At 38.6% G+C, this 26743-nt stretch overlaps 2 protein-coding genes across 3 annotated transcripts in view; one reads left to right on the top strand and one right to left on the bottom strand.

The window, feature by feature from the left end:
• The window catches only part of unc-13, a 271226-nt gene that overhangs the window by 56247 nt on the left and 188236 nt on the right, over positions 1 to 26743 (top strand). Inside the window, exons 5-11 of one of the 2 annotated variants that reach the window (XM_043422141.1) lie at positions 10636 to 10759; positions 14619 to 14708; positions 22430 to 22546; positions 24142 to 24311; positions 24666 to 24850; positions 25173 to 25205; positions 26449 to 26570. In XM_043422141.1, the coding sequence (XP_043278076.1) occupies positions 10636 to 10759; positions 14619 to 14708; positions 22430 to 22546; positions 24142 to 24311; positions 24666 to 24850; positions 25173 to 25205; positions 26449 to 26570 (841 nt within the window). The remainder of the gene's footprint in view (positions 1 to 10635; positions 10760 to 14618; positions 14709 to 22429; positions 22547 to 24141; positions 24312 to 24665; positions 24851 to 25172; positions 25206 to 26448; positions 26571 to 26743) is intronic. The other variant, XM_043422142.1, reaches the window with a different exon arrangement.
• Positions 1076 to 3095, bottom strand: LOC122412538 (uncharacterized). Its single transcript, XM_043422144.1, has 4 exons — positions 2898 to 3095; positions 1839 to 1985; positions 1629 to 1763; positions 1076 to 1409 (listed from the first exon to the last, which is right to left on the bottom strand). The coding sequence occupies exons 1-4, from the start codon at positions 2940 to 2942 to the stop codon at positions 1350 to 1352; spliced, it is 387 nt and encodes a 128-aa protein (XP_043278079.1). The 5' UTR covers positions 2943 to 3095; the 3' UTR covers positions 1076 to 1349.

The following is a 26743-nucleotide window of genomic DNA, read 5'->3' as shown; positions in this document are numbered from 1 at the left end:
ACACCCTCGTGTGCTCTATTTACAAAGGCTACGTAAGAACTTTCATTGTTTACTTGTTTCTTGATTGAAGATTTTGTGGCACTGGATAGAAACGTGTTGTACAGAGTGCCCGAGCATCTCAAGTATCACCGAAAGTGGAGGAAAACCTTCCTATTTTCAGGGGAAATCATTTAAGCATGGAATCGTTTGTTGGTCAGACACTTTCAAATAACTTTTATCGAATTATACTCCTTATGTGTTGGCCACTCTTCTCGCACCTTAATATCCCGATTCGTGCTGACTGTAATTAGTATGAATCCTGCATTGATTAAGTCTTGATCCACAACGTGACGTGATGTGACATTTTTCACTCCTCTGGTAGAATAATTTATCGCTAGGCTGCCGCCTAGATAATTATTTTTATCTCCAGTCGCTAACTCGTTTATAAATCTTTTTTTCTCGATCTTAGTTACTCCGCCACTACCTCAGTAGACCTTTATCCTTTATTGTCTTAATACTTTTTTTCCATCTTATTTTTTTTGAAAAGAAGGTTGAAAAAGTAAGGCGCGAGGGTGGGCGATCAAGGGGACCGACGATAAGGATCGCTTTCCCTAAGCGCTCCTAGCTTTTCTTCTTACGTTACAAAAATGTGGCTCGAGGACTCTGCGTGCTCTTGGAAAATGAATTCTGCAACAATGGGGCTTGATACGATCGCACTGCCGACTATTTTTCCCCGGTTGCTTCATTTTCTTCGTCGAGTTTATGTTTCATCGCGGTTGCTCAAAAACACTGATCACAATATCCGGCCGAGTTTAAGATAAATAATTCGAGAAAAAGTAGAGACGAGGAGTGTTGAAAACAAAGTATGAATAGTAGACTGATTGAGGAGCTGGTTGAACGCTGGCTTTTGGACAACCACACTCAAACTCGAAACCTCGTTGTAGCATGTCACAGAAAAATTGAACGAATGCGAGTGGGTAAAATGATAGGAAAAAAATTAAGAAAAAAGAAGGAACAAAGGCGTGCAAGTATAAAACAGAATTTTCCAAAAAAAATGTTTCTTTTGCTTCGATTGCTTGGTTTTTCATTAACGGTTTTCTATTCTGAATAATTTTCAATCATTTTCATAACGAGTGCAGCAGTAACTACAATGGTATGCTCATTGCCTTTGCGATCGACTGTTAACGTCATTAATCTTACTGTACACACAGTTGACAATGGTAGCTTGTAAAATCACATCGTGTTTGGTAATTCCAAGTATTCTTTTGGTGATCATTCTTAACAGTAAATGCCGAATGTTTCAAAGACCTTGAGAACATGGTGTGGTCCAAATCGACTTTGTATTTTTCTATTCACTTTCGGGTTCCTCGTTACCATCTCAGAGCGTTAAAATTGTTTATGAATGTCACAGTATCTTTACCCTCTCCCACCTGATAGAAAAAAAAAAAGATTTTTTGTACGTGTTTCAATGATGATAAAGAAAATATGAGTGAGAAAAATCTTCGAGAGTGTTACATCGAAAGAAAGGAATAAAAAGCTGTCATTCCAGTTTGACGAGGTAATTTTGGGTTTTCTCTTATCTACCGAAGACGAGTTTTTCTTAATATTAATCACCAAATTGGATTTTTTTCACTTGTAAAAATACTTACCAGCGTGTCACATTCGTTGATTGCGTCATCGAATTCCTCTGACATCGGATCAAGTTTCAATACGTCAATATTCCGTATTTTGTCATTGTAATTCCTGAGCTTCTCGACATCTGGTTTTACCACTTTTTTAAAATACTGTGAACGATGAATTTTAGTCATGTGGTAATGATCTCATTCCATCGAATTAGACAATCTTCGAGCTGTACTTACATTTTTATTATGTTCGTCCAGAAGTTCTAATACGGACACAGTTGCATCATACATTTCTTTCATTACAGAATTTATATCAGCGATACATTGGGCTTGTGCTTCTCGCAGCTCTTCCAGGTTGAGGTTAGACGCACGGGCATGGACCATCTGAGAATTTCAGTGAAATATTTAACCCTTAGTGTGCACACCTTCACAGCGAGACATTTCGTGCACATGGGGTCACTTTGACCCCAGGTCATTTTTGACATCGAATATCTCGGTAACTATACGCTTTTCGGAATAAAAGGTTTAGTCACTTTTCGCAGTGAATTGATCCAACTTTAAGGCTGCGAAGTCGGATTTCCAAAAAAATCTTTTTTCATTGTTCAAAAACGTGCTCAAAGTTGATAGTGGGCGTAAAAAGCACTTTTTTGGTTAAATCTCTCGTAAAAAATTAAATTTTGAGTTTTTAAAAAAATCTTTACAGTTTTACAGACGAGGGTCGATGCGTTAAGGGAAAAGTAGTCCACTTTGCAACCGTTCCAAAAAGTGTATTTATTTTGGAGTATGAAGTAGTTATGCTCCCTACTTTTAGAGAGGGAATAATGATTTCTTAATATTGGGGGTTTTACTTATGAGATGCTCATCTGTAAATGCTATTCATGTGAGAAAAAAATGTTGGGGTCAACCTGACCCCAGATGCACACTAAGGGTTAATCAATTGACGCGCCTCTGAAAATGGTTTGTTCAAATGGCTGGAATGAACAATCCTCGAATAGGGTCGAAAATCTGTCTTCCCCCGTGACGAAACTTAATCCTCTTCCACGAATATTTCGAATTGGAGATTATAGTAGATGGAAATGCATGAGAAATGAATTGACGCCAATTATCTAACGGCTCACGTTTGTATTTAAATTGAATGACAGTCGAAAAAAGTTTGAAAAGTTTTGGGGTATCGTAATTCAGTTGCTAAGGTTTAAAAATAATTTCAATTTCAATTTTGAAATTTGATAGCTTAATTAATTTAGAAGTTCGTAGTTTTTCCAAATATACGAAACTGATTTGTATGATTTTACTTACGGAGGCCACGATTGCGAGGAGAAGTATCACTAAGATTTTTGACATAGTTACTTCAGTCGATGTTTCTCGAAGACTGTGCTCCGTCTTAACTGTACGTGGTTTATATGTAGAGGGGATATTGGCTGAATAATAAAGCGTTATTGATCATAATGCTGGATATTTTTCAGTTGTGTAAATTCACGGCGTTCCCATATTTCTCGCATTGACTTCGAAATCTAAAACGTCACAATAGGTGAGGATACAACAATATTCACGAATTTCAAAACTTTTATCACTTTCCTCAAGACTGACGCGGGGAAAACTTCAGCAGAAATGATCACGAAAACGTCTTTAGCGTATTTACCTATTTTTTGTAATCTTGCCAGCTGTTATCTAGCTCATCGTGGAATCATGCGTCATACATTGATCAGAAAATTAAAATTCATCATGAGCAGAAAAAAAAATTGGCCTCTACTATTGACAGTGGAGTTCGGAGTTGCTGGAATCAGCAAATAGCTCTATTTGATCACGTGTTGGTACGAACTCCAAGGTCCCATACGTTATAGAATTCATTTAAGAACTCAGCCTCCCTCCCCCCACTCGTCCCCGGCGATATATCGTTTACTATGACGCAAAAAACCACTTCGCGATAAAGAAAATATGAAAAAAACATCTTTGCAAAACGAAGTAAAAAATCAGCAACAATTTTGAGGCACGTTTTTCTCTTCATTCTATATTTCGAAAGTTGTCTGAGTACTCAACAATAAAACTTATGAATCCTGTCCTCGATAGTTGCATTTTTTAAGTGAATACTTCTTTAGATTATATTTTTGTTTATTAAGACCGCGGAATGTCACAAAAATAACTGAGGAGAAATTTATTTAATTCCCACAGAGTCGAAACAATGGGATGAGACTGTGGTTTCAGTACTGGATACGTAGAGTTGTCCACAATCTCCAAGCTTCCGGTATTGAACAGATGAATTGTTGAATCAGAGACTCAATATACAGTCAAATATCCTTATAAGCCTGTTTAAGAACTGTAGGGAAAATTAAACACTCTTTCCCCCACCACAGTGCGCCATTAAATTTTTACCTTTTTTTTTATTGAGAATATACAACGCACATAGAACTAGAAAAAAAGAAAGGCTTTAGGTCGTCTGTCCCACTTAGCCGAGAGTACATAACTTTGGTTTGCGCAAACTCTCGTATAGATATCACCACATTTTGTCACCATAAATTGTCAGACCATAAATTAAGACTTTACACTATAACTAAAACTCAGCTATATTGAATTAAGACTTTATGAGAAAACGTGATACGAAGTAAGAGTTCCTTCACTTATGTGGAAGAGGTTAAGGAGGTTGATAAAAACGAAGTGATGATAGATTCATATAATATCTTTCAGTTATACTGAAATATTAATTTTTAACTGGAACTTTCCAATAGATTGCTACAAGCAACTTTTTACTTATTTGCTGTGTGCAAAACTGGTAGCGCTCTCCAGTGACTCGGTAGCCGCAATTTTCCTGGATTGTTATACATCTATTTATGATACGAGAATTTCAATTTAGGCATTTGCTCCGTGCTTATAAGAGACAGTTGGCCGCAAACCTCGAAAATGCTTCAGCCCAGAAAGAAATTCGTGGAGTCGAAAAAAGAGTAACTGCACGGTGAGGGCACGCGTGTCGTTACTGAAGGCTAGAACTCTCAGGAAAGTTATATAAATACACTCCAGCCATTATTTGTAACCATTGGATAAACTGGGACTCGTACGAGTACGACCGCATCTCATTATTGAACTGATTGACTGCGAAAAAAAATTGTTTAAACTGCATTCCGACCAAAAACGTATTTTACCAACCTCTGCACTAAAAATCGTGTTGCGATATACACTGAACGAATTTTTTTTTTGCAATAAATGAATGAACAATCGATACTGTATAATAAAAATTATAATCGAATAGATTTATTTAAAACTTTTATCACACTCGACTCGTATGGAGAATGGAGACTTGGAAACAGATTTCTATCGTTCGACATAAAGCGTGTATGTAATGGCACGCGTGGCGTACCGCGCAATCACCGTACCGGAAACTGTCTATCTGGGTCTATAGTGGGGGAAGTTCTCCGTGTCGAAAACAAGAAAGAGGCTTATAGCGGACAGGCTTATAAGGGAATTCGACTGTATTTCTATTAATATTCATTGAATTGTGAATTTAAAAAATCGGTCATTGTTACCATGGCGTCAGTAACTTGAGAATCTTTGAATTTTATTTTTTACGGTTATTATTGTAATAATAGTTTTTCAGTTGTTCTCGATGTGGTCGTAATGATTTATTTTATTGTTTTTATTGTTTTTTTTTTTTAATGACATGTTTACGAGCAGCAAATAGCTCGGATAAATGGCCTCCTGGTGAAAAAATAAGGAATAAAATGAAAGTTTCTACTGTTCATTTCATCGGAATGAAACGTTATTATTTCCCTTCGTGGTCACTTTCCTTCGGGAGCGTTTTCTTATGGACAAAATTCAATGTTTCAATGCTGCCAGTCTACATCGACTGTCAGCTTTTCGCCCAACGAAAACAATTGTCAGAGAGCCAGTTAGGCATCTCTGACATCGACTCAGGCTTTGGCTCATTTGTCATTCGAGCCTTCATGCTCGAGGTTCGTTCTTGCGAAGGCGTCACTCTTTCAAGCGGGATTTGTCACCCTAGAGAAACAGGAAAGAAGAAAAGATGAGAGAAAGGGGAGGAAAATAAAAAAGCTCGAATTGGTCGCTGTTGAATCCTCTCGAGATTCCCATTAGCATTTCCGGGAATTGATGTCTCGAGAGAAAATTCAAATGATGCGATCGCGGGACAGAGGAATATCTCACTTACGCGATATCGCTCGTCAGGCTATCCACGGATCGTCGAAAATCAAAAACATATATCAACAGGCAAGTCTGCACTTTACGTTTCTGGAATGGAAGTTCTAAGGGTCGGAACTTGCATCCTTACGTCGTTGCCTGCTCGGCTCGGAACTTCCTTCGAGCCGAGCACACGTACTTTCAATCACTATCGAAGCCTCGAAACGAAATTCTGTAGATTGGAACCCTTAAGAGGTCAGCCATCTTTTACCAGCTCCGTTTCAGTCACCTCTAACGAGCTCTTCCTTAATTGCAATAATGATCATGAAAATAATTGCCTCCTGCAATCGTTTCCTCGACGAGCAATCAAGCCCAGGGCAAATAATCTCCTCGCGTTATTGAAAACTCTTCAACCATCGGTCTACCTGCTTCGTTTCTCAGGTACTCTATAGCATCTTAATGACCGAGGGGCGGGGGGGGGGGGGGGGAATACAAATAAATACAACATAAATTAATGATGGAAAGAGAACGAAAGACTGCGAAGAGAGAAAAAAACAATTCGGAGGAAAGAATAAAAAGCAAAAAAGAAAAGTAAATGAATTAGGTGGACAAAGGCTTAATCGGAGCGTGACTGATTCGATCGTTTCGTAGCGTTCCGAAACGTTTAGTCTGGCCCGCCACACATAGGCTCTTTTATCATTGTTATATACTCTCATCCTTCTCTCTCTCTCTCTCTCTCTCTCTCTCTCTCTCTCTCTTTCCCTTTCTGCTCTTTCTGTTCCTCCCAGCACATCGTGTCCTTTACATTCACGAATCCGCGTACGCAGTTTATATCTATAGCTGATAATCAAAAGGGCCTAACAGCTCTTCATTAAAATACTGGAGACGTCCTTCTGCTTCGAGTCCATTTTCACATCTGTGTGCGCCTCGGTATTCGTTCGACTAATTTCATCTCACGGGATGAGCTTCCGTGGTTTTCGGTGCGAGCTTTAACGAGAATGCCCGCGAAATTACAGTTTTATGGATTTCACGCTGCAAATCGGTCCTGCTCAACCCGAGCCAGCACCATCCCCGACCATTTCACAAAGCTCATCGCCTCCCCTTCGATTGCCTCGCCAGTTTGAGTTTTCGTGTATTTCCACGCGGCTTCTCGCTCGGCCTCAACGACCCCACGACCCTTCTTTCCAACTCGATTCCTCTCTATTTTCGGCAATGGTAGTGACCGAAAAAGAGCGTCACCGTTAAGGACGAGAATCGACGTCAACGTTTCTCATAAAATTCGAAATCTTCGGCTTCGTTCCATCGATCCTCTTCTTTCGTCGCCCAAGTCGTATTTTTTTCGCTCACTGCGTCATTTTTTCTCTTGTATTTTCTATCAAATGTGTGAGAGAATAGAGGGAACCGCTGACGTCACTGACGTGGCAGATTTTCATGCGTTTAAGAATCGAATGATTTTGTGTTCACTTTCTGATTAACGTCCATATTCATACAGAGAAAATACGCTTTTCTTCCCTGAAAAAGAAAACGAGATTTGGATATGAATGCTAATAACGAAATTGTAACGACCCAATTATTTGGAGTTGTATTCATTGCGTGAGTAATAACTAAATAATTGTGTTTTGATGAACGAGAATTGGCCTGCTTCTGCGTCTAATCATGAAATTAAATTGAGCATACGAGAATAACCAGGAATGAAATAGAAAAAAATAATGAGATAATAATGGATGAAAATAAAGGCAGCAGCGGTTCGATAGCGGCGCATTCTTAACCGCATCGGCATTATATATTTCTCTACTCGTTCATTACATTCAATGCCTCGTCATTTTATCGAGTACCTCTATCGAATCGAGCTCTGCGGAAAGCCAAGAGAGAAATATAAATAAAAAGAGACAGAACGAGGGAGAGAAATGAGAGGGTTTTTCTCTTGCCATCAACGGTTCCAAGCATCTGCAGAGACTTCAGTCTTCCCAATATATTCATATATTTATACATGCATACAGATATAAATTGTTGGTTAACCGTGAAAAGAACGAATCAAAGAAAAATTCACACGTATTGAAAGTTGTACTTACGCCTTTTTATCGCTTAGACTTTGACGTACATTTACGGGGCTCTCGCATCCCTCAAGTACCAAAGACGAATCGATGATTCGGTCGGAAGACGCGAGAAAAACCTTCGTCATCTCTTGGCCAGAGGGAATCCTGCGACTATAATACGAGTGTCGGGTAAACACTTTCTCACTCTATTTTTTCTTGTTTCTCTCTCTTTATCTCTTTCTTATTTTCTCTCTTTCTCGTGGATAAACTCTCTCGGTGAAGTCCTTTGAATGGAATTTACATAGAAAAAGAGTTGGCCCCGGTATCTTCGATTCAGGACGAGAAATAGAGAGCGTCTAGTGAATTATACATATATAGCTTTATCAGCGTTTCCATATCTATTGTTCGTTTTATTTCCATCTGAGAAACGCGGTCGCGATCCCCCGTAATTCTTTCGACACAAACTTTTTCACGACGCGACGATTGCTGTTTGATTTAAGAGATAAGCCGAGTAGGAAACACTCAAAAATACGCGTTTTCTATCGTCGCGATAACGAATGAAGCAGTGATAAGGGAATGAAAAAAACAAACACTAGAATTCACAAAATTTCAATCGAATATCATCGCGGTAATGCGATTCCTATAAAAACATGGTTTCGTCATGGCTTTTCAATGTTTAAACTAAAAGGTCTCTTGGAACATTTTCAATGGAGCTTGCTATAAATGATGAAAAATTGAAAGCCTATCAGGATGGTAAGAAAAAGTCACGACGATTAAATCGTAGCTTCCCGATTTTTATCTTTTTGTCGCTCTTCTTGAGAGAAGAGTGGAAAAAACTTATCTCAGCAACTCCTTTTTAATTCTTATTATTTTTCTTTCCCCAAGATCCAAGAAACCTTTTTTCTATTAATATTGACATTCGACAAGAAATGCTCTCCTCTATTAAATTGAATTGAATAACGTCCCTTTTTTTATCATTTATCCAGTTTAATAGACACTATAAAAATCGAAAGAGTCCAAGGATAATTATAATCTCATGAATCATTGTTGAAACTGTAGTTGCCTCATGTGACCAATACATTTTCATACCCCAGTACTTTCTCATTTGTTTTTCACATCCGTAATCGATTGGAGGTAATTTATCATTTTTTCTTCTACCAAGACGTGACAAGTTCGTGAAAAATATTACAATCAACTCCAGTTTTGCTTACGAGCTCATATATTCTTGTGTCTATTTCAACACATAGATTTATTCGTGTCGTTTATTCGTGTGGGCTTGCTCGCTCACTCGGCAAAGTGTCCCGTGGGGAGAACTTGTTCCTGCACACACTCCCTTTGCTCTCGGGAGCGAAAAACAAAAATTATTGTAGTACTGAAAGAAAGAATATGAGAGATAACGGGAGAGATTCTGCTAAAAATTCGTGTCACGTTGAAAAATCTCCGGTTCGTTTTGCGCTGTTCACCCCGAGACTCTCGGGCACGATACACTTTTTCCTTTTCCTCATACCTCTTTGCGTCCTTTTTCATTCCCGTCCCTTTGTCCCAAGACACGAGTTACGAGTTCTGCAAACTCGCTGGCTGTTGAATAAATAATGCGTTCTGGTTGGAAGAAACAATTCCACGTGTTTTTCCTCTTTTGCTCCCTGCAAGAAAGTCCGTGGAGAATGTAGTCCGGCAGTCTAATTTTTCTCCTCCTACCTCTTACCATCTTCTGTGAGGAATGATGAAAATGTGAAAAGTTTTTCGGCCCAACTTTCTACCTGGAAAAATCGCAGCAAATTTTCTCTCTCAAACTCCCCTTAATGCCGTTGAACTCTCTTTCATATATTTCGATACAAAACCCGACTTTCAAACTTCTCCCTTCTACATCTCGGAGGGATAAATTAATAAGTTTGCCAAAAGATCCCAGGCAAACTCCTGAGACAAGAGTCTGTTGCGCCTTCTCTGGAATTCCTTCAAGCCGATATATTTTCGATTGGAACATCGATAATTACTGACTGACTTTTTTTTTCAAAGAATTTGCTCTTTTTATGTGCACTGGGGAAAAAATGGTTGAGTCAAGAAAATGTTCGTTTGAACAACAAATCGTGGTAGGAAAATACGATTTAGTTGAAAGACAAAAGTTTTGATGAACCAACGGTGTTCGGTGTTTACATCGTATACGGAGCAATATTTATTTCTGCCAGAAAACCAAATTATCGAGTTGACCAACTTTTCGTTGAATTGGACAATTCCATGTTTTTCCCCACCAAAACTTGCTTCAGCCGATCACTAAAGTTTTTGTCCCGAATAAATACACGGAGAAAACCGATTCGTTTTGTATAGTGAGGAATATATTATTTTACAAGAATTTTTGTAAAACACCCATTACAAACAGCACAGTACTTTTTGAATTTTCCAATTTTTCGTCCCTTGATTTCTAAGCAGCTCTATGTGGATAGCAAAAAGTGATGCACGTGAGAACTATAATTTACGATATAAACATTTACAGTGACTGAAAACATCGTTTACTATGCTTATAGAGAAAAAGACTGTTGAGTCTTTTGAATAAAAGGTATGAGTATTGGTCTTTTTGCAATCCAGAACGTATAAACTGTCTTCGAGATACTGTATTCCTGGTACATTCCTCTGCAATTTTCGGCCTCGTTTTCTCGGTGTATCGCTCGACGAAAACATCGTCGAATGAATAAAATTTTCGTTGCATCGACCTATCAGTCCACGTCAAACTTTTTGAACCATAAAAACTCTGGTTATCGAACAGCATTATGTACAATAATTCGAATAACGCTCTCCATGCGTGCTGAGATTCAACAATTAAAATTACTGGATCAATATCATCACGAATTGTAAATTCATGGATGATTTATTTATAGGATGATTCCGGTCAATGGGTCAGCCTGGACTCGGAACTGGAGATGTTGGGGGGTGAGGTCGTTGGCACAAAAGCTCCAACTGGTCACACATTGCTGATAGCCTGTCGTTTCGAGTTGCCATTCGGTAAGTTTTTTCCAGCAGCTTTTTTTCGTTTGTTTTTTCAACGTTAAACCGTAAATTTGTCAAAATGAATTCTATCAGAGAAAACACGTTTATGAAAGGTCGATCGCGGTGATCGTGAACAGTTTCACATTCTCGAACACGTGCCACACATGCAGCAAGGAAACGATTTCAAACGCATAAAAAAAGTTTAACTGTGAAATTGAATTTATGATTTTAAATGTAAATGAATTTTCGTATTCAACAAACTTTTTTATCAGAAAAATGCTCGTTCGATCCAAAACACATTTACTTTTTTTCATACATTTTTTCCCATATCGAGGGCATTTTATTTTCGATTCCACTTAATTTTTATGATTCATAAAATCTCGTGGTACAAAACAAAATGCAAGAAATTACACGATTCGAAGTTCGAAGCAACATAAATTCTCGAATAGATGAGGCAGCTGCTTTTTTCGAAAACGTACAAATTTTGTTTGTCAGTAAATATTTTCGAACGAAAACAAATTTTATGATAATGGTTCAAACAGGCTATGAAACGATTCTTATGGATTTGAAAATTTTTACATGAGTGGACGAAGCTTCTAGAAGACTTAACAAATATGCCGATATTCTGGTTCCATCGAAGAAAAAAAGAGAAATGAGGCTGTCGATTTTTTTATGAAATGGCCTACATAAGATTTTTCGCTCTTACTGATCGCAGTGGTAAAATCGTCAAGAATATACACTCGGATACATTTATATATATACCGACAAAAATCGTGCCGAGCACCTGTTGTAAATATAGCCCTGTCACGCGACGTTTCATGCTTTCTAAAAATGAAGAAGGAAGTAAAATTCTTGAGGAGGGAAAATTCAGTGAAATAAAATTCTCGATGCACGTGGAGCGATTGCCATAAAAATGAATTTTTAGTTTACTTTTTTTTTTAATAACTTTTGGTATTAAATGTAGCTGAGATTTGGGTGGAAAAAACGTGATTAAAAAAGTTCCGAAGGCCAAATTTGACCATGACGTAAAGTTCGGTAGGACGATAGCATTCACGAGAAATTTGTGTCGCATTTTCAAGAGCAAAAAAATAGGCGAAATTCTTTCCTTCTCTAGCTCGCGAGTTTCAATAAGGTCTGAACTCATCTTTTGATTCGTTAGCCCACAGGAGACCAGAATGATCGAAGGCTTATCCGTAAGATCCTTGCAATCGTTGGTCAAGTGTGACACAAAGTTTTAATTGAGTAAGAGGTCCAAGGGCCTTCGGGATTCTTTGGCTCGTTGCCGGAAAACTTGTACACGTTCGTCGTAAATACAACCGATTCGGGATTTAAATGCATTGAGTTGAGCAGCTTTTATTCCCATGCTAAAGGTCCCCGATGGACTCTTTTATTTTTCCATCGAGTTTGATTGCACTGTCTTACGATTTTTTGAGGATTCTCTCAAGACATAATGACGACGATGCGGAATTATTGCGCAACATTTGACTCTCATACATTTTACAATCTCCCTTCTGGTCTCCTTTCGATTCTGATTTCGTCCTTCTTTGTATCTCGTTTTAACTTAAATACGGAAACGCTCTGCAGCAAAAGATTAAAGCTTCAAAAAATGCATGGTTCGAGTCGTTCAATGATAAATTAGCAGTTAATTTTAGGTCCCTGTACACACTTGTTATGGGCGGAAAAATCGAACATTTTTTTATTAAATACTCTTAAAGTACAATGTCTGAAGAATATTCTCACCAAATTTCATAAAGGTCGGAGCACTAGATTATTAAACCGATCCATGCCGAATTTATACCACTTATTTTTTATAATAATCGCTAGAGCTTGGACGAAGAATTTCGTACTTTGTTAAAAAAAAAATTGTGATGAAAAAACCGAAAATTTAGCACCTCAAAAAACGAATTTTTCGTTAAAACTGTCGCTATTTTTATTAAATCAAAGTTTTTACAAATCCTTCGTCCAGGTTCAAGCTATTATTATAATAAATAAGTGGTGTAAGTTGAGTATGGATCGGATTAATAGTTTTTTAGTTATCATGTCCACTACAACTGATGCTCAAAAAAGGTGCTACTGGAGTACGCTGGAGTTGCGCCATTTTGAGAAATTTTTTCATGTGTACATGAAAATATGTATTAATGAATGTCGTCGACAGTTTTTCGATAAAAATTTATTTTCTTGTCGAAAAAAAATCTAGAAAATCACGTTTTTTTGCCCGTTGCAAGTGTATATGAGGCCTTGAAGTTACTGACTTTCCACTGAACCGTCTACGAAACAACTAATAAATATTGTTTTTCCTCTCGAAGCTAATGTTCCTCGATTGGGTAAACAACTCTTTTGTCCAGTGGGATTCACGAAGGTTAAATTTCGAATGGAAGCGTGATCGAGGTCTGGAAGGTTCGTGAAACAGTGAGAAAAGGACATGACGTAAATTTCGTATTTTTCACGAAAACAAGGGCTTGTGTACAATTGGTGAAAGTTCAAAGTTTAACCCCGAGAAAATTTAGTATTGACGAAATTTCGGTATTCATGCACGTGGCTTTGCAGGTTACGTACATCGAGGAACTTCAGCGAAATTACAAAAAATGCTATCCAAAGTTTTCGATGCATTATCAAGGCTATGTATCGTGATGTATACTCGGAATAAGAGCAGTTTTCGCAATTCACCCCTTTCACGATTCGATCGCAGTACGTGCTTGTTCCAATCCGAGGGAAACAACTGACCGGTTTTTTGTCGTCCGCGGTTCGTGACAGGTTACGAGTACAAATTTAGAACTCACTCGGTTTCTTCACATGTTCATTCGGTCTGCTGTCCTCAATGGTAATTTCGAGACATTTTTAACCCTTTAAAAATAAACTATTGAGCTTTCTTGATGACGTTTTTTCCAGACGTATTCTGGTCGTTTTAAATAATCGATTCCATTGGACAGCCTTTCAATCTTCTCTTTAATTCCGGCTTTCCTGTCTCAAATATACCTCGAAATAGCGTTTCAGACTCGTACATTTTTCACTGATGTTGAATCACGTTTTTTTTCGATTTTTTCTGACATTTCAGCCTTCAAATGTTTGAGTATCATAAGTGAGAATTTAATTTAACCCTTCGATAGTCGCACTATGAGACTTTCTCTCACACTTTTTTTCAAGGTATGAGAAACTAGTTTGAAAAATGGGTGAATATTCTAATTTTTTTTCTACTGTTCCAAGAATTAATATACCTTAGAATAGTGGTAGAAAAATGTAAAAAATGTTCTTAAAAAAACAAATTATTTTCTTCCATACCGCCGGGCAGTGAGACTTTCTCACTGCGCGACTAAAAAATTGGCGAAATGCTAATCGGCTATGAGATAATCTCTCATCACGCGCGACTAACGAACGTTGGCGAGGTAGCGCGACAATCGAAGCTTCAATGAACAGTTATTTCAGAAGAGTTATCTTGAAATATCGAATTAAATAAAAGACTACGGAAACCTTTGAATGGAGATGTCAATTTTGAAATTTTTTATAATTTTGACTTAAACCGGATGGGTTCGATGTAGTATTGTTTTCTACTGTAATTTCACCTGGTTTTTATAAGATCGGCCGGAAGGAAAGGTGCGAAAAAAGGAAACAATCGCTCCACGAGTATGAACGAGAATGTTCCCTGTGCAAGTTGGCAAAATCCAAGAATTTCTCAGCACCGATGTTTTAAACGTTAACCGAAAAAACACGGTCGTTCAAATAACCGCGATTTGTCACGGGTTCCGTAATTTGAAAGATAAGTGAGGCGAAATACACGAGGAAAATACGGGAAACATGTGTAAATAAACGCTTAAAAATTAAGTAGAGTTTGTCGACGGCTGGTGTTTCTGATCGTATGTAAACGTTGGTCAATCAGGAAAGTACGATCCACCGACTGGATGGAAAGCCCTGCTAACGAGCGAAACAGCTATGAAGTTGCGAGCAGCCCGGCCCACATGTGGCTCAGGTACCCTCGAGAAAAAGAATACAGAAAATTATGTCGTGTAAAAAAGGATTTTTTTTCACTAAAAAACAAGCCATCAAGATCGTTGCGATCTTGGGAGGCTTGAACGAATAAATAAATGAACAAACTTAGCCGGTTCATTGCCTCGTTATCGTGGCTCGATGCAAGTCGTGGATGTCTGCACTCGAAAGTAATGACCTTAATTAGATGTTCAATTGTTCACTAAAAATGTCGAATCGACGTGAGAAACACTCGCGTATTAATAACTCATTTATTGCCGGAGATTTTCGGCTCCCCTTTCGCATTCATCCTCTCGTGTCGAGCCAACGCTTTATACGTAATTAGCGATAACAACCCCTTCTTGCTCGCCAGCCACTGCACCAGACATCTCCATTTTAATATCGTTCAATATAATTTGTTTATTGTTTTTTTTTCTTCCTTTTTTCCTTAAATATTTATCTCGACTGGGTGCTCTTTGGTGTTTTATCGTGATAACCGAATTTCCGATAACAGGGAGATCCGAATTCATTGCGGTGCAGCGAGTTTTCTTACATTTCCCTTGAAAATTGGGCTTCGACGTGTTTTTCCTTCTCGTAAGAACTGACGACTCGAGCAACGTTTGTTTTTTCCTCTTGCTTCAGTTTTTCAGTAAATTCATCGGGACTTTCCTAGTCCCCGGAAGCTTTGTCGTTCAATTAAACCGATCGTTCGATTAGCCGAAAAATCGGGCAAAACGCCCGGGTCGGGAGTAAAAAAAGTCGCAACTAATCGCGTGCTTTTCTTCTATCGAGCTCCCACTGCCTGAGAAACTCAACGCTGCATCGCGATCACCGGATCGTGCGATTCCCCGATTTCTTTTTTCATCGTCGCGTTTTTATTTTCCGCGCGTATTTTTTCTCACGCGCCTGACTACCGCAAAGTGGACATTCGTGTTCGGTGAAAAATCTTGTACGAAGTTTCCTCGTTTTTTCTCCTTCTTTTGTCAATGCGTATGACGTAAGTGAACGAAGGAAGAGCGAGCTTGGCGGGAGAGGCGAGGGGAGAAAGGGCGGGCAATCGATTTATCGCCTCGTTCTCTTTCTGCTTTTCTCTTCCTCTCTCACCGCTCTTTCTTCCTTTCTCGGTGACGACGAACGGTGTCGGGAACGAACCGCAAAAAGTTTTTCCAACGAGCACCTAGCTAGTCCCACTCGTGCACTGCATTCGTTTCAAGATCGTATATATATTTCGTGTGTGTATATACATAGGTATGCACACCACCTATGTACAACCTCATAAACTTAGCTGCAAGGGCTTTTTTCGAGGACGAAACCCTATTAAGTAAAACAGTGTTTTCGCGCTTGCAAATTCCCTCGGTTTTACTTGCCTCGCTGACTGGATAACTGGATATTTCAAGAATACTTATTTATACTTTTTCGAAATGTTTCTTGCGATGGTTCGCTATTTTTCGTGTTTTTTTTAACACCTCAAAGTTCTTCGTGTCCGTTCAATTATATTCCACTCAATGTCATCCGTAGATCTTATTCATCGGATAAATTTCCTTTTTTCATCACAATTCAGTATCAATTTAGTGTTTCTAACGAAGCAAGTGGCTCGACGAATGATCAGCTCGCGGAAATCGACAGTCCGACAGTTTCAATCCCAAAACTGACAGTACATAGGTAAAACGTGTGTATACCACGAAAATGATATACGATTCGAAGATACGAATGTACTTGGATTTTTGTTCTGTGTCAACGTCGTTAAATGAGATGAAATGTTGTATGTTTCTATGCTTACATAATACGTTATTTGTATTGTTCATTAAATATTTTTATGTGTGTTTGGTTGTCAAGCTATCACCGTTATGACATACGCAATTTTTTCAATGGCCGTTCGCTATTATTTTTCAGTGTTGAAATAAAATGAATACTAAATAAATAATGAATATGGATAAGAAATAATAATGAGAATCGTTCGGTGACCATTTTCCACGTTTATCATCTCGGGACTCTTTCTTTCGTGTCATTGGTTTTCTCTTTTTGTCTCTTTCTTTCTTTTTTTCATGTACCTCGATGAAGAGTTCCTCGCACTTGTTAAAAGTCCCCCTAAAAGGCGCACCAAAGAGGGTTTCACCGTGACATAGATGACAATTAAAATGATGTTTTGATGAAACGTATTTGGAGTAATTTCAAATGCAAAGCACGAGAAGTAGAGCGCATTATCTGCTCGCAAAGAGTTTGTTAAGTCATCACTTAGGTTATCGATGTTCGTTTCAATAATTATTGTTTCATGTTCGATATTTTAATTGTTGTTTCGTTTTGTCGCATAGCGAGTAGATATCGTTTTCACGTCATTCGAAACCCGAATAAAAAAATCTCGTTGCAGACAATTCGAAATTACATCGAAATTACAACGCCAGCACCCCCCCCCCACCCCTTTCCCCAGGAAACCAAAAAGTATGCGATTTTTCTTTTCAAAATGACTATTCAATTTTCACCCAAAACCTCGAAGCACAGATTTATTATGATTGTTACTCACTCAATCCAATAACACCGTCGCACGTGCACGCAGTGGCGCGGCGATAGCATAAGAGGGGGGGAAATGAACATCTCAAATATTTTTCGACTCTGATTGATCACTCAACAATCCAAATTTTTTTCCACACAGATTCTGTGTACATATTTATATACATACATAACATTTATATGCATATGTAAAGATAAGAATTAAAAAAAAGAAACTGACAAACACGAGGGTACCTGTGTATGCATCGAGCTATGGCTGCGACACTGTCAAATACCAATAATGTCTACCCCGAATAATTACTACATCCCATTTTTCTCTCTCTCTCTCTCTCTCTCTATCTACCCACCGATCGTTCTCTTCACACAGTAAAAAAATCAAAGAAATTATTTTGGCAAAAGAGACGTTGAGAAATTGTGGCGAAACAATGATTTTTCTGGGCTGCAATATTACGAATTATGGAAAGTTACAAATTTTATTTCAACTCGACGTCTTTATTAAACTCAATGTTTTTTTTACTGTGTTCCATTTTATATGATACACATATAAATGAATTCTTCTGTACCGAACATACGTTCCTTAGAACTCATAAACATTGCTCGATAATTGATCGTGCGTACCACATTATTGAATTGTGTATCACTTCATGACATACATTGTTTTAGCATCGAGAAAATGAACGAACTAAATTGTACTTTTTAAAAACTAGAAACAGTGTTTCTGGTCGCTAAAAGATAATTTGCAGAAATATTATTTAATTGCAGCCTAAAAATGAATTTTTCTCGATGTATCTTTACTCATGGAATGAATTGGAAATTGTGGCCATGAACAATGGACGCAATGACATGACGATAGATTGCAATATGCCGTAGCATGTTAAAGCATCGTGACATCTGTCCTCTCAATGTTTAAACAAAATGATCACGATTGTTTTGGGAGAGAACTGCGATACTGTTGGGGACGAAGGTTTCAATCTTTCCTCAGCGACAGCGGAGAAAATTGGAGTAATTCTTTTATCGCAAAAGAAAGGTGGAGCATTTTTCGTGAAATGAAAAAATGGCATCGAAAAAAAGAAGCGTCCAGGAACACTCCTATGCACTCTCAAGCTAGAAAATCAGGGAAAATAGTTAGCAGAACAAATGGGTACTTGCGAAGGATTAAAAGTTGTTGGAATCGTCGAGAAGGAAGTTTGAGTAGTAACTCATGACTGTAAAAAGTAGAGAGGAACGTTGGTAGAGATTTCCCGAAAATTTCAAAGCGTCGAAAAGATCCAGGCGCGGTTTTATGTCTTGTCATAGAGCAGAGAAATATTCTTAAACGCACATAACTGAGCTTCAAAAGTACTGTGGGCTTGGCGAATGATCCTTTTTGGCTCTTCCGAGCCACTCGAGCTTTTCTCTCGTTCCTGCTCCTTCGTTGAACGACTGTCACGAAGTTGAACTTGCGGGATGGACTAATTACGCCCGGCCGTTCCGTGACCCTTGCCCCGAAGGCATGTGAACAGAGAAAGGGTCAGAGGGTTGAGACTAACGAAGGAAAGAGAAAAACCGAGGCAGAGAGAGAGAGAGAGATTGCAAACGAACGTATAGACGGACGTACGAATACGACGAGTTTGAAGAGAGAAAAAAAAGAATGAATCGGCTGGCTTGTTGGAGAGATAAAGGGTCGTCCGGGTGATTAGCGGAACGGGAACGACTTTCCAGGGATTTAAACTTTTATTCTCCCCGCAATGCTCGATCTCTCGTGTACCATTGCCCACGTACTCGAGCCTCGCTGCCCAATATAGCTTTTCCTTTCTTCCTCTCTCTTTTATCCTCCGGATTACACACATACGCCCGTCTTTCTCCCGCATAATCTAAGATCCCGTTCACGGGTTATAAAAATTACGTTAGGCGGCGATTAGACCCCGCAGCATTTGAATTTCTAGCGTTCACATTTTTTCCACTTTTTACAAGTGACTTTTTCCACTGATTTCGGGCCAACCCAGCCCGTTTTGTTACCACGAATTGAATAATAAAATTCATCAATTTTTTTACCGACAAATTTCCGTTGCTTCTCCGCGACATTTTCCACGGGAAAAAAATCTTGGATCGAAATTTTTCTGCAATGTGACTGCCACGAGGCTTGCACTAAATATTTTCACTTGGCATATATTTTTCATTTTTATATTTTGTTTCTATTTCGTCGAGGAGAGAAAATAAATCTTTTCATACATTTTTTTCCATAATGTGAAAATATTTTTCTCCGATATTCCAGTTAGCCAATACATGGAAAACGCTAATTTCGATAAAGACAATGTAGCTAAATTATAACAGGGAAAACAGAGATGGCACGAGGCCAATGTAGGAAGGGTTGTTCTTCCTGGTGAGGTTTACTCGACCTGGCAATTTCCCATACTGTTCTCACACTCCTCAAACTTTTCCTAACTATCTGTGTTTTTCTTCTCATTCCCATCACGACCATGGAGCTTCTATATATACATATAAAAGAGAGACGAAACTTTTCGAGTTTAGAATCTTCCGAAGCGCGTGATAACAATTTCCCAGAACACTGGGTACAGTGAACATTGTGAAATTTTTATACCAACGGGCACGAGGACGTTACAAAAATGACGACAAATATCTTGTTGTTTCCTTCTTTTCGATTTATTTTTATTTCACACTCGTTTTCATTTTTCTACAGTTAAAAGTAATATCGTATCCACCATGAGTTCAAAAAAAACCTCGCGATAAATTCTCTTTATTCGCAAAACAGGCGGAGTCAAAAGTTTGTTAATATGTACGGACGAGCAGATGTTACCACGCTCGGGGACGACCCTTTTCCTTCCTTTTTCTATCTTCGTGTATGTACTCTGGCCCGCAAGAACTCGATATTGCTTTATTTCGCTTCGGTTGTACGCCAACTAACCCGCAAGTAGACGAACGTGGAAGAGCTGACCATTTTTTCGGAGGCTGAAAGAGAGGATTGAATTTAGAGGTCGGTCAAAAGAAGAGGGTTGGTGCTCGGAAACGTGTGAAATATTTTCGCCAGTGTCACAGAATGTGCCACATTCCGGACAGCTACTACTCAGCGAGAGAAAAAGCTTTTTTCAACTTTGAAGTTTTTCGTCGATTTTATCCTCGGTTATTCTTCCGGCGTCTTGGAAATCCGTCTTCGAAGAATTGCATTTGTGATCGATAGTTGAAATGATTTGACAGGAATAGCAGCCTTTTTATCCCTCAAAGAATTTTGCTAGTTTCATCTTTTCCAACCCTTTCATTGGATACTTAATTTTTCTTCTCTCATCTATTCGTAGACCACTCCGCTAGACGTATAGCTATCCTCGAGACTTGACCCTCTTTTTAATTGCAACCGTTCCAGTTCTTAGCTCGGAACGCCACAAACGGCAGGAGGAAAAAGGGGTGAGTCAGTCGTCTGGAGAACGTGACGAAAAAAGAATGGTCTGAACGAGCCTGTGAGCGAGGGAAAATCAGGTGTGCCTCGGATCTTGGTTGCAGCAGTTTCCTTCCTCCCTTTTTCTTTCTCCCAGTACTTCTTCATCCCCTCCCGGCGTGTTAGTCCAGACGTCGTCGAGCTAATGTTTGCAGAGCATACAGAAAGCCCCAGCTTCGGATTTACCATCGCGTTTGATCTTTTACTCGTCTCGTATTGTTAAGCGGCTGCTTAAACGTTGTCTGGGCAAGATTTTTTAAACTCTAATTTACTACGTTGTACGGGGAAAAATATAAAATTCGAGATTCCCGATACCCACATCGGCCCTCTGAACTTTGCACCCTCAGTATTTCACTTCCTTCCGGTAGAGTTGAGCTTCCGCTCGGATGCTGCGAGATTCCTGCAAGATGCTTGTACTTGACAAAGTGGCAAGGTGATAAGGGGCGGAAAATAGAGTGGGCAAAAAATAGAAATGCTCGTCGTAGAATGAACTAGAGAAACGAAAGGACAGGAGTTACGGCGGTGCGAACGCGAGATCCAATTTTGAGGTGAGACTGCAAAGACGGTAGATACGATGTAGACCCTGGAAATGGATATCGAGTTTGAAGTAGGCACTCCAAGTGCGAACCAGACCTACGAGCAGCTCTGAGCTCGGACGCGTAGGTGTCCGAGGATCTACTCTCTTTTTCGTTCTCTGTCTTTTTCTATCAGTGTCGTTGGGACGACTGCGAAAAAACCTTGGTCGGGTACTTGATCCAGAAAATTGATGTATTGTGTTTGTATTTAAAGTGCGAAATGGCTGCTTACCACGATCAACTTTTTTCACGCTCCTTCACAACATGAACCTGTTTCCCCTTTGACAATGTTTTTCTTCTGCTTTTTCAATATCTCGTTTCAACTAACAAGGAACATATGTTCGAGAAATTCGTCCAAACAGACGGTTTTACTATGGAATTATTGAGAACATTGTAAATGTTCTTGTGTAAGAAAAAAAATTATGTTTTTCATTGATTTTAATAGATATTTTTGTTTGAATTGGAGAAATTGGAGAAAATAATTATTTCTGGAGATAAAAAACATCAGTGTCACAAACTCATTATTTTTCTCTGTCTCAATGTCTATTTCTTTGTCTCTCCTTCCCTCTACATGCTCGACATCTTTCGCCCCGTCTATGTATCTGTATTTATACCACCACTCTAGTTGAAAATAACGCGAGCACCTCTTCTCTTTGAAGCACGTAGGGGCTGCCTCGAAAACTCATAAATTCAGAGCCCAGAGATGGACAAAATGTTGACTCGGTGATATTTTCGTTAAAGACAAATTTATCGTGGCGATGAAGTTGATTTATTGGATTGAAAAAAGGAGAATTCTCACACTCGCTGTCGAATGACATTTACGTCTATAAATTTACTTATTATTCCAATGAAAATGGAGTTTAAATTTTGTCTATTTTTGTGTGTCAGACGGTGAGTTTTATTGGTCTTGGAATTGCATTGAAATAGATGCCAAAATCAATAAAACATTGGTAGAACTTCGAAATCCCTTTGTCGTAAAAATACGCAAACTATAAAAATACTAAACTAAACCAAAAAATCTTGAAACAAATTTAGGAGCATGAATAACCTTCGTCTCTGAACTTTTCGGTTCAGGATTTAAAAGAAAAAAAAAAGCAATTTAAATATCAAAGCAAATACACTTAAATTCACGCACGTTTGTTAGAACGCGTGGAGTTAAAAATTTTACGTTATTCCTATTTTTGCAATTCTCCATATTTTTTGCCAATGTAGATCCCGAGAACACCGAGGCGGCGGATCTTCAGAGAAAACTGGAAATGCTGAACAACACGATGGACCAGGAGGCAAGGGCTGAACAGGCCCGTCGCCAGATATTGTACATAGGCCACTGTAAGTATCTCAAATTCCGGTTCCATTCCCTTAATTCTCAATCTAACTGAGTTTTGCCCTCCAAAGTGATATATTTCTATCGAATTTTGCGATTGATATACGAGAACTTTTCGGTTTATTTTACACTAGCTTTTACCCGCGGCTCCGCTCGCGTGGTAATTTGAAAAACTTTTAAAAAGACATGTAAATTTCGAGCATTGGAAGGAGAGCGATTCTTACTGCAAAAATACGAATATTCCCGTAAATCTCTCTCGGAAACTTAACGTTTTTCCATGACCAAATGCAGTCAATGTCGCTCTCCATCTTTTCAACTATTTCTATGTCAAAAGTCAAGTCGTTTGGTTGGTTCGATAGGACGCGAAGAAATGCCAATATTACGAATATTCCTGTAAATCTTACTTGGGAATTTGATTTGTTTTCCTGGACCAAAAGTAGCCTATGTTACTCTCCGTCCTTTCAACTAACTCTGTGCCAAAAATCAAGTAGATTGGCTGCTTAGTTGGGGCGTGAAGGAAGGACAAACAAACAAGCAAATAATCACACTTTCGCATTTATAATATTAGTTAAGAAGTTAGGATTAAGATTTTTAGCGGGAGCAGCTTGTTGGAATGGGATTAGCAGACGTTTTTCAACAAACTCATGAACCTCGACTCGATAAAACGATCGTCAAAATTCCATAGCTATAAAACAATATTGAATATGCATTTTGAACGACGTTCTTCTCTTATTTGTCTCTCTGATACGAAGTAGGGAGCCAAATCGAGTTTAAAAAACTGAACGAGTTTTGGCCTGAGATTTCCCGTCTACATTCCCGTTTCCACTACATCCCTGGCCTTCGGATTATTGTCTCTGTGCCACGGTTCTCTTGAATTTCTTTGAGCCTTTGTTTCGTCGTAACACAAACGTGAAAACGCCCACACACATCGTGTAGTAAAGTGTAGTGTCGTTGTACAATCGCGTTTATTTCGATCTTTCTCGAGCCAAGTAATGGCAGTGTGACATTGAGCTCTCGCCGTTCGTGGAGTAGCAGCCACAACCCCTGAAGTCTATCTCATCAACCCTCCAGTTGCTTGAAACTCGGTGAAGAACTTCACTCACGAAAAGGTTTGAAGCTTCTCGTGACATCTGGTGGATGAAAATGGAATAAAGTAAGATTTTCTGGATACTGACAAACTGTAAAATTATTATTATTTGTAAGTTCGAGCTTTTTTGAGCTCATTCTTTCGAAGAGATGTTCTTTGCATAACTTAATGAACTTCGAAACAACTTCAAAATCAAAAGATTTCTACTTTGTCGACCCCCAAAGTTTTAACGGTCGGTAACTCGCCCGTGAATCGTGGCGCAGAACCCCTCCAGCCTCTATCCGGACGAGTTTCATCTCCCTCTTTTCACTTCTGCCTGCAAAGGAGAAAATTATGTCGATAACTCGATCTGTTTTATCAGTGAAATTCATTTATTCTTACCAATTGGATAAGTGATCGACGAAAAAGATCTCTAAATTGTTGACGATCGTTTTGCTGGGCCTTCTGAAGGTTTTTCAGCTTTTCATTAGGATTTTACTTCCGTTGATGAAGCCACTGAGTTCGTTTTTTTAGCTGGTTACTCCGAAGATTCGGATTACACGTCCGATCTGAATTATCCGGTGGGTGGACAGGGTGCCAATAGTTCGGCCTCGCAATTTCGCACCGCTGCCAATCAATTAGCGACGCCTCAACGATCGCTTGAGACATCAAGGGAAAACAGTTACGAAAGGGACGACCATCAGGTATTCAAACTTCAAATTATGATTCCACTCATACGAGATACGGGTAAACTAAAATTATCAGTTGCATTTGGGCCTTTTCGAATGTTCCTTTCATTCGAAAGTTTCAAAATAATTTATCGAGTCTGTCGCCCAACATTGCTGCAATTTTTAACCATTCTGAATCATTGTGGCCCGTGATTTAAGCTCTCAAGGAATATTTTTTTGTATTTCGACTTGTTTCATTGATTCTTCGACACATTCGACGATAAATCGTCACATTGTTCTCCAAGCAACTGATTGCTCTAAAAACGTTTGTGATTTGACACCAAAGTGATTTCTCTTAATTGAAATGAAATAAAAAATGCTTTATAACAGATTCCTGGAAGTGTTGGTGGCAGACGAGCTGGTAGTTATAATTATGGTGGTCGTGGCCACAGTCCTAGATACGATGAGCCTTATCCCGGTGAAGGTCCTCCACAGAGGTATTCCACTCAGCAAAGTGCCGAGTCTTCCGAGCCACTCTTCTATAATAGTCGACCGAGACACTACAAGGAATACAGGTAAATTTTTTCGTACTTGAATCGATGATTTTCGCGATAACTCGTTATTTTTGTCAACCCTTTTGATTCTCAACGAATTTTTAGTTATTTATAATGGAGCATTTAAGAAATGTTTCATTCCATGAAAATAATTCTTTTGATTTCATAATCTTCTGATGAGTTTTGAAAAATAAATTATCGGTCGAACACTGACGTTCGAACAAATTTTCCAGGAAATTTACACTTCAAACATTGCCCCCCCCTCTTCCAAAAATGCTTCCTGAACAGTACACATAAATAAACAACGTTTTATTGATTCGTTCTCGCAATTTTTTATATACAGACGACGGAAGCACACGTGGGATTATGAGGACAGGTACGAGGAGATTCTGCTTTGTTTCATTTCCACAAAGCACAGTGAGCCCGCGTCTCAGTTGGCTTTCAGTTTCTTTTTTTTCAAACTTTCATACCCTTACGAAAAAATGAATGAAAAATTGAAGCTAACGTTCCGTGCTTGAGTATTCTTTCACTTTGGTGTCAACGGAGAAAGTGTTTTCGTAAATTTAACACCCTCCACATAAAAAAATATATACATTTCAACGATTTTTCAAATATTTGCAAATTACTTGAAAAACATGAAATTTTCAGCATCACACTTTTTTGGGAATATAATAAAACTATTTTTTTCGTTCGGGTCCGTCATCCGTTATTTCCACCATTTTCTTCATTTGATCCTTTTTACACGATGTTATGCGTACAAACAATATGCATAACTCGATCAAACGCATATTTCCGTTTGAATCGGTGGGAGATTATTCAGGATTGCTCGTTTCCTGAATGATATGCACACGCGACCGTTTCTCACTAAATCGTTCCCACGTATACATATCCACGTATACATGCAAACCACGATTGCACATAATAGTTCATCAATGTATACCATCTCGGTTATAACGGCTATCATGGATCTATCAATCACAACATCGGACATCGGTTCTCGCACGCTACACAATACCTCATACACGTTTTAATCAACCATCACGATCACAATCATCCTCAGCTCTCTATCTGTCATGTATACTACCCACAGTTAAATCGTACTCGTAATAATAGGACACGATACAGTATCAAATTCTCTCATCATATGAAAATCCTAGAATTTAAAGATGTTTTACATTTACGGAAAAAGTGGCATCGAGTCTCTGGAATTCGACAAATAGAGCATAAGTTTTGTCACTTTTTTGAAGGTCCGAATACTTGATTGATTTTGGAGTATTTTTCAAATTCCCTGTTGTAACTAGTCAGTTTGCATGCCTCCGAATCGCGAAGTTTTTAGAGAAAATTTTTAAGATAAATGGAAAATAATCGAGATTGGGAAGAAATATTATTCAACAATGGTAACAGAGTTAGTTCATTTGTAGTTCTGAACATTGATTCACGGAATAGCGATAAAGTTTAGATGCATGAAAACGATAGCTGCTGTTTTGAAAATCAGTCCATTTATTTTTATCGCTGCATCGCAAAAATTTCAATACCTTTACGTATTTCGAGATATCACGAAATTATTAAAACATTTAAATTTTGGCATTAAAGTTTTGGCATTGATTGACAAATTGCAGTCAGGATGGTTGGTACAGCGAAGGTTACGATTATCCTGGAACAAAGGTCGATGAAACGAGAATATACAGCGATACGGAATATTATCCCAGCACGACGACTAGCACGTCCTCACGAAGAAGAGGTAATTTCTGATCATTCGATTTTCCCTATATTGTTCAAATATACAATAAAAACTGACATCGATGGATTGAATATGATTTAAAAAACGATGATTCATCATCGTTTACACGAGTTTCATTAACAGAAAGGAGAAGAATAATAACCCAATGAACAAGTGCTTTAGCATAAGAGTCA

This window comes from Venturia canescens, chromosome 6, assembly GCF_019457755.1.
Source record: "Venturia canescens isolate UGA chromosome 6, ASM1945775v1, whole genome shotgun sequence".
Lineage (NCBI taxonomy): Eukaryota > Metazoa > Arthropoda > Insecta > Hymenoptera > Ichneumonidae > Venturia > Venturia canescens.
The sequence above is the reverse complement of the archived record's forward strand: the minus strand, read 5'-3'. Positions and strand labels throughout refer to the sequence as shown.

What these genes read in the sequence shown, in the direction of transcription:
- LOC122412538 (XM_043422144.1), bottom strand. Translation starts at nt 2,942, where the DNA reads ATGTCAAAAATCTTAGTGATACTTCTCCTCGCAATCGTGGCCTCC. An exon ending in TCCTCGCAATCGTGGCCTCC is followed by an intron (nt 1,986 to 2,897) that starts GTAAGTAAAATC and finishes TGAAATTCTCAG; the next exon opens with ATGGTCCATGCCCGTGCGTC. An exon ending in TGGACGAACATAATAAAAAT is followed by an intron (nt 1,764 to 1,838) that starts GTAAGTACAGCT and finishes CATCGTTCACAG; the next exon opens with TATTTTAAAAAAGTGGTAAA.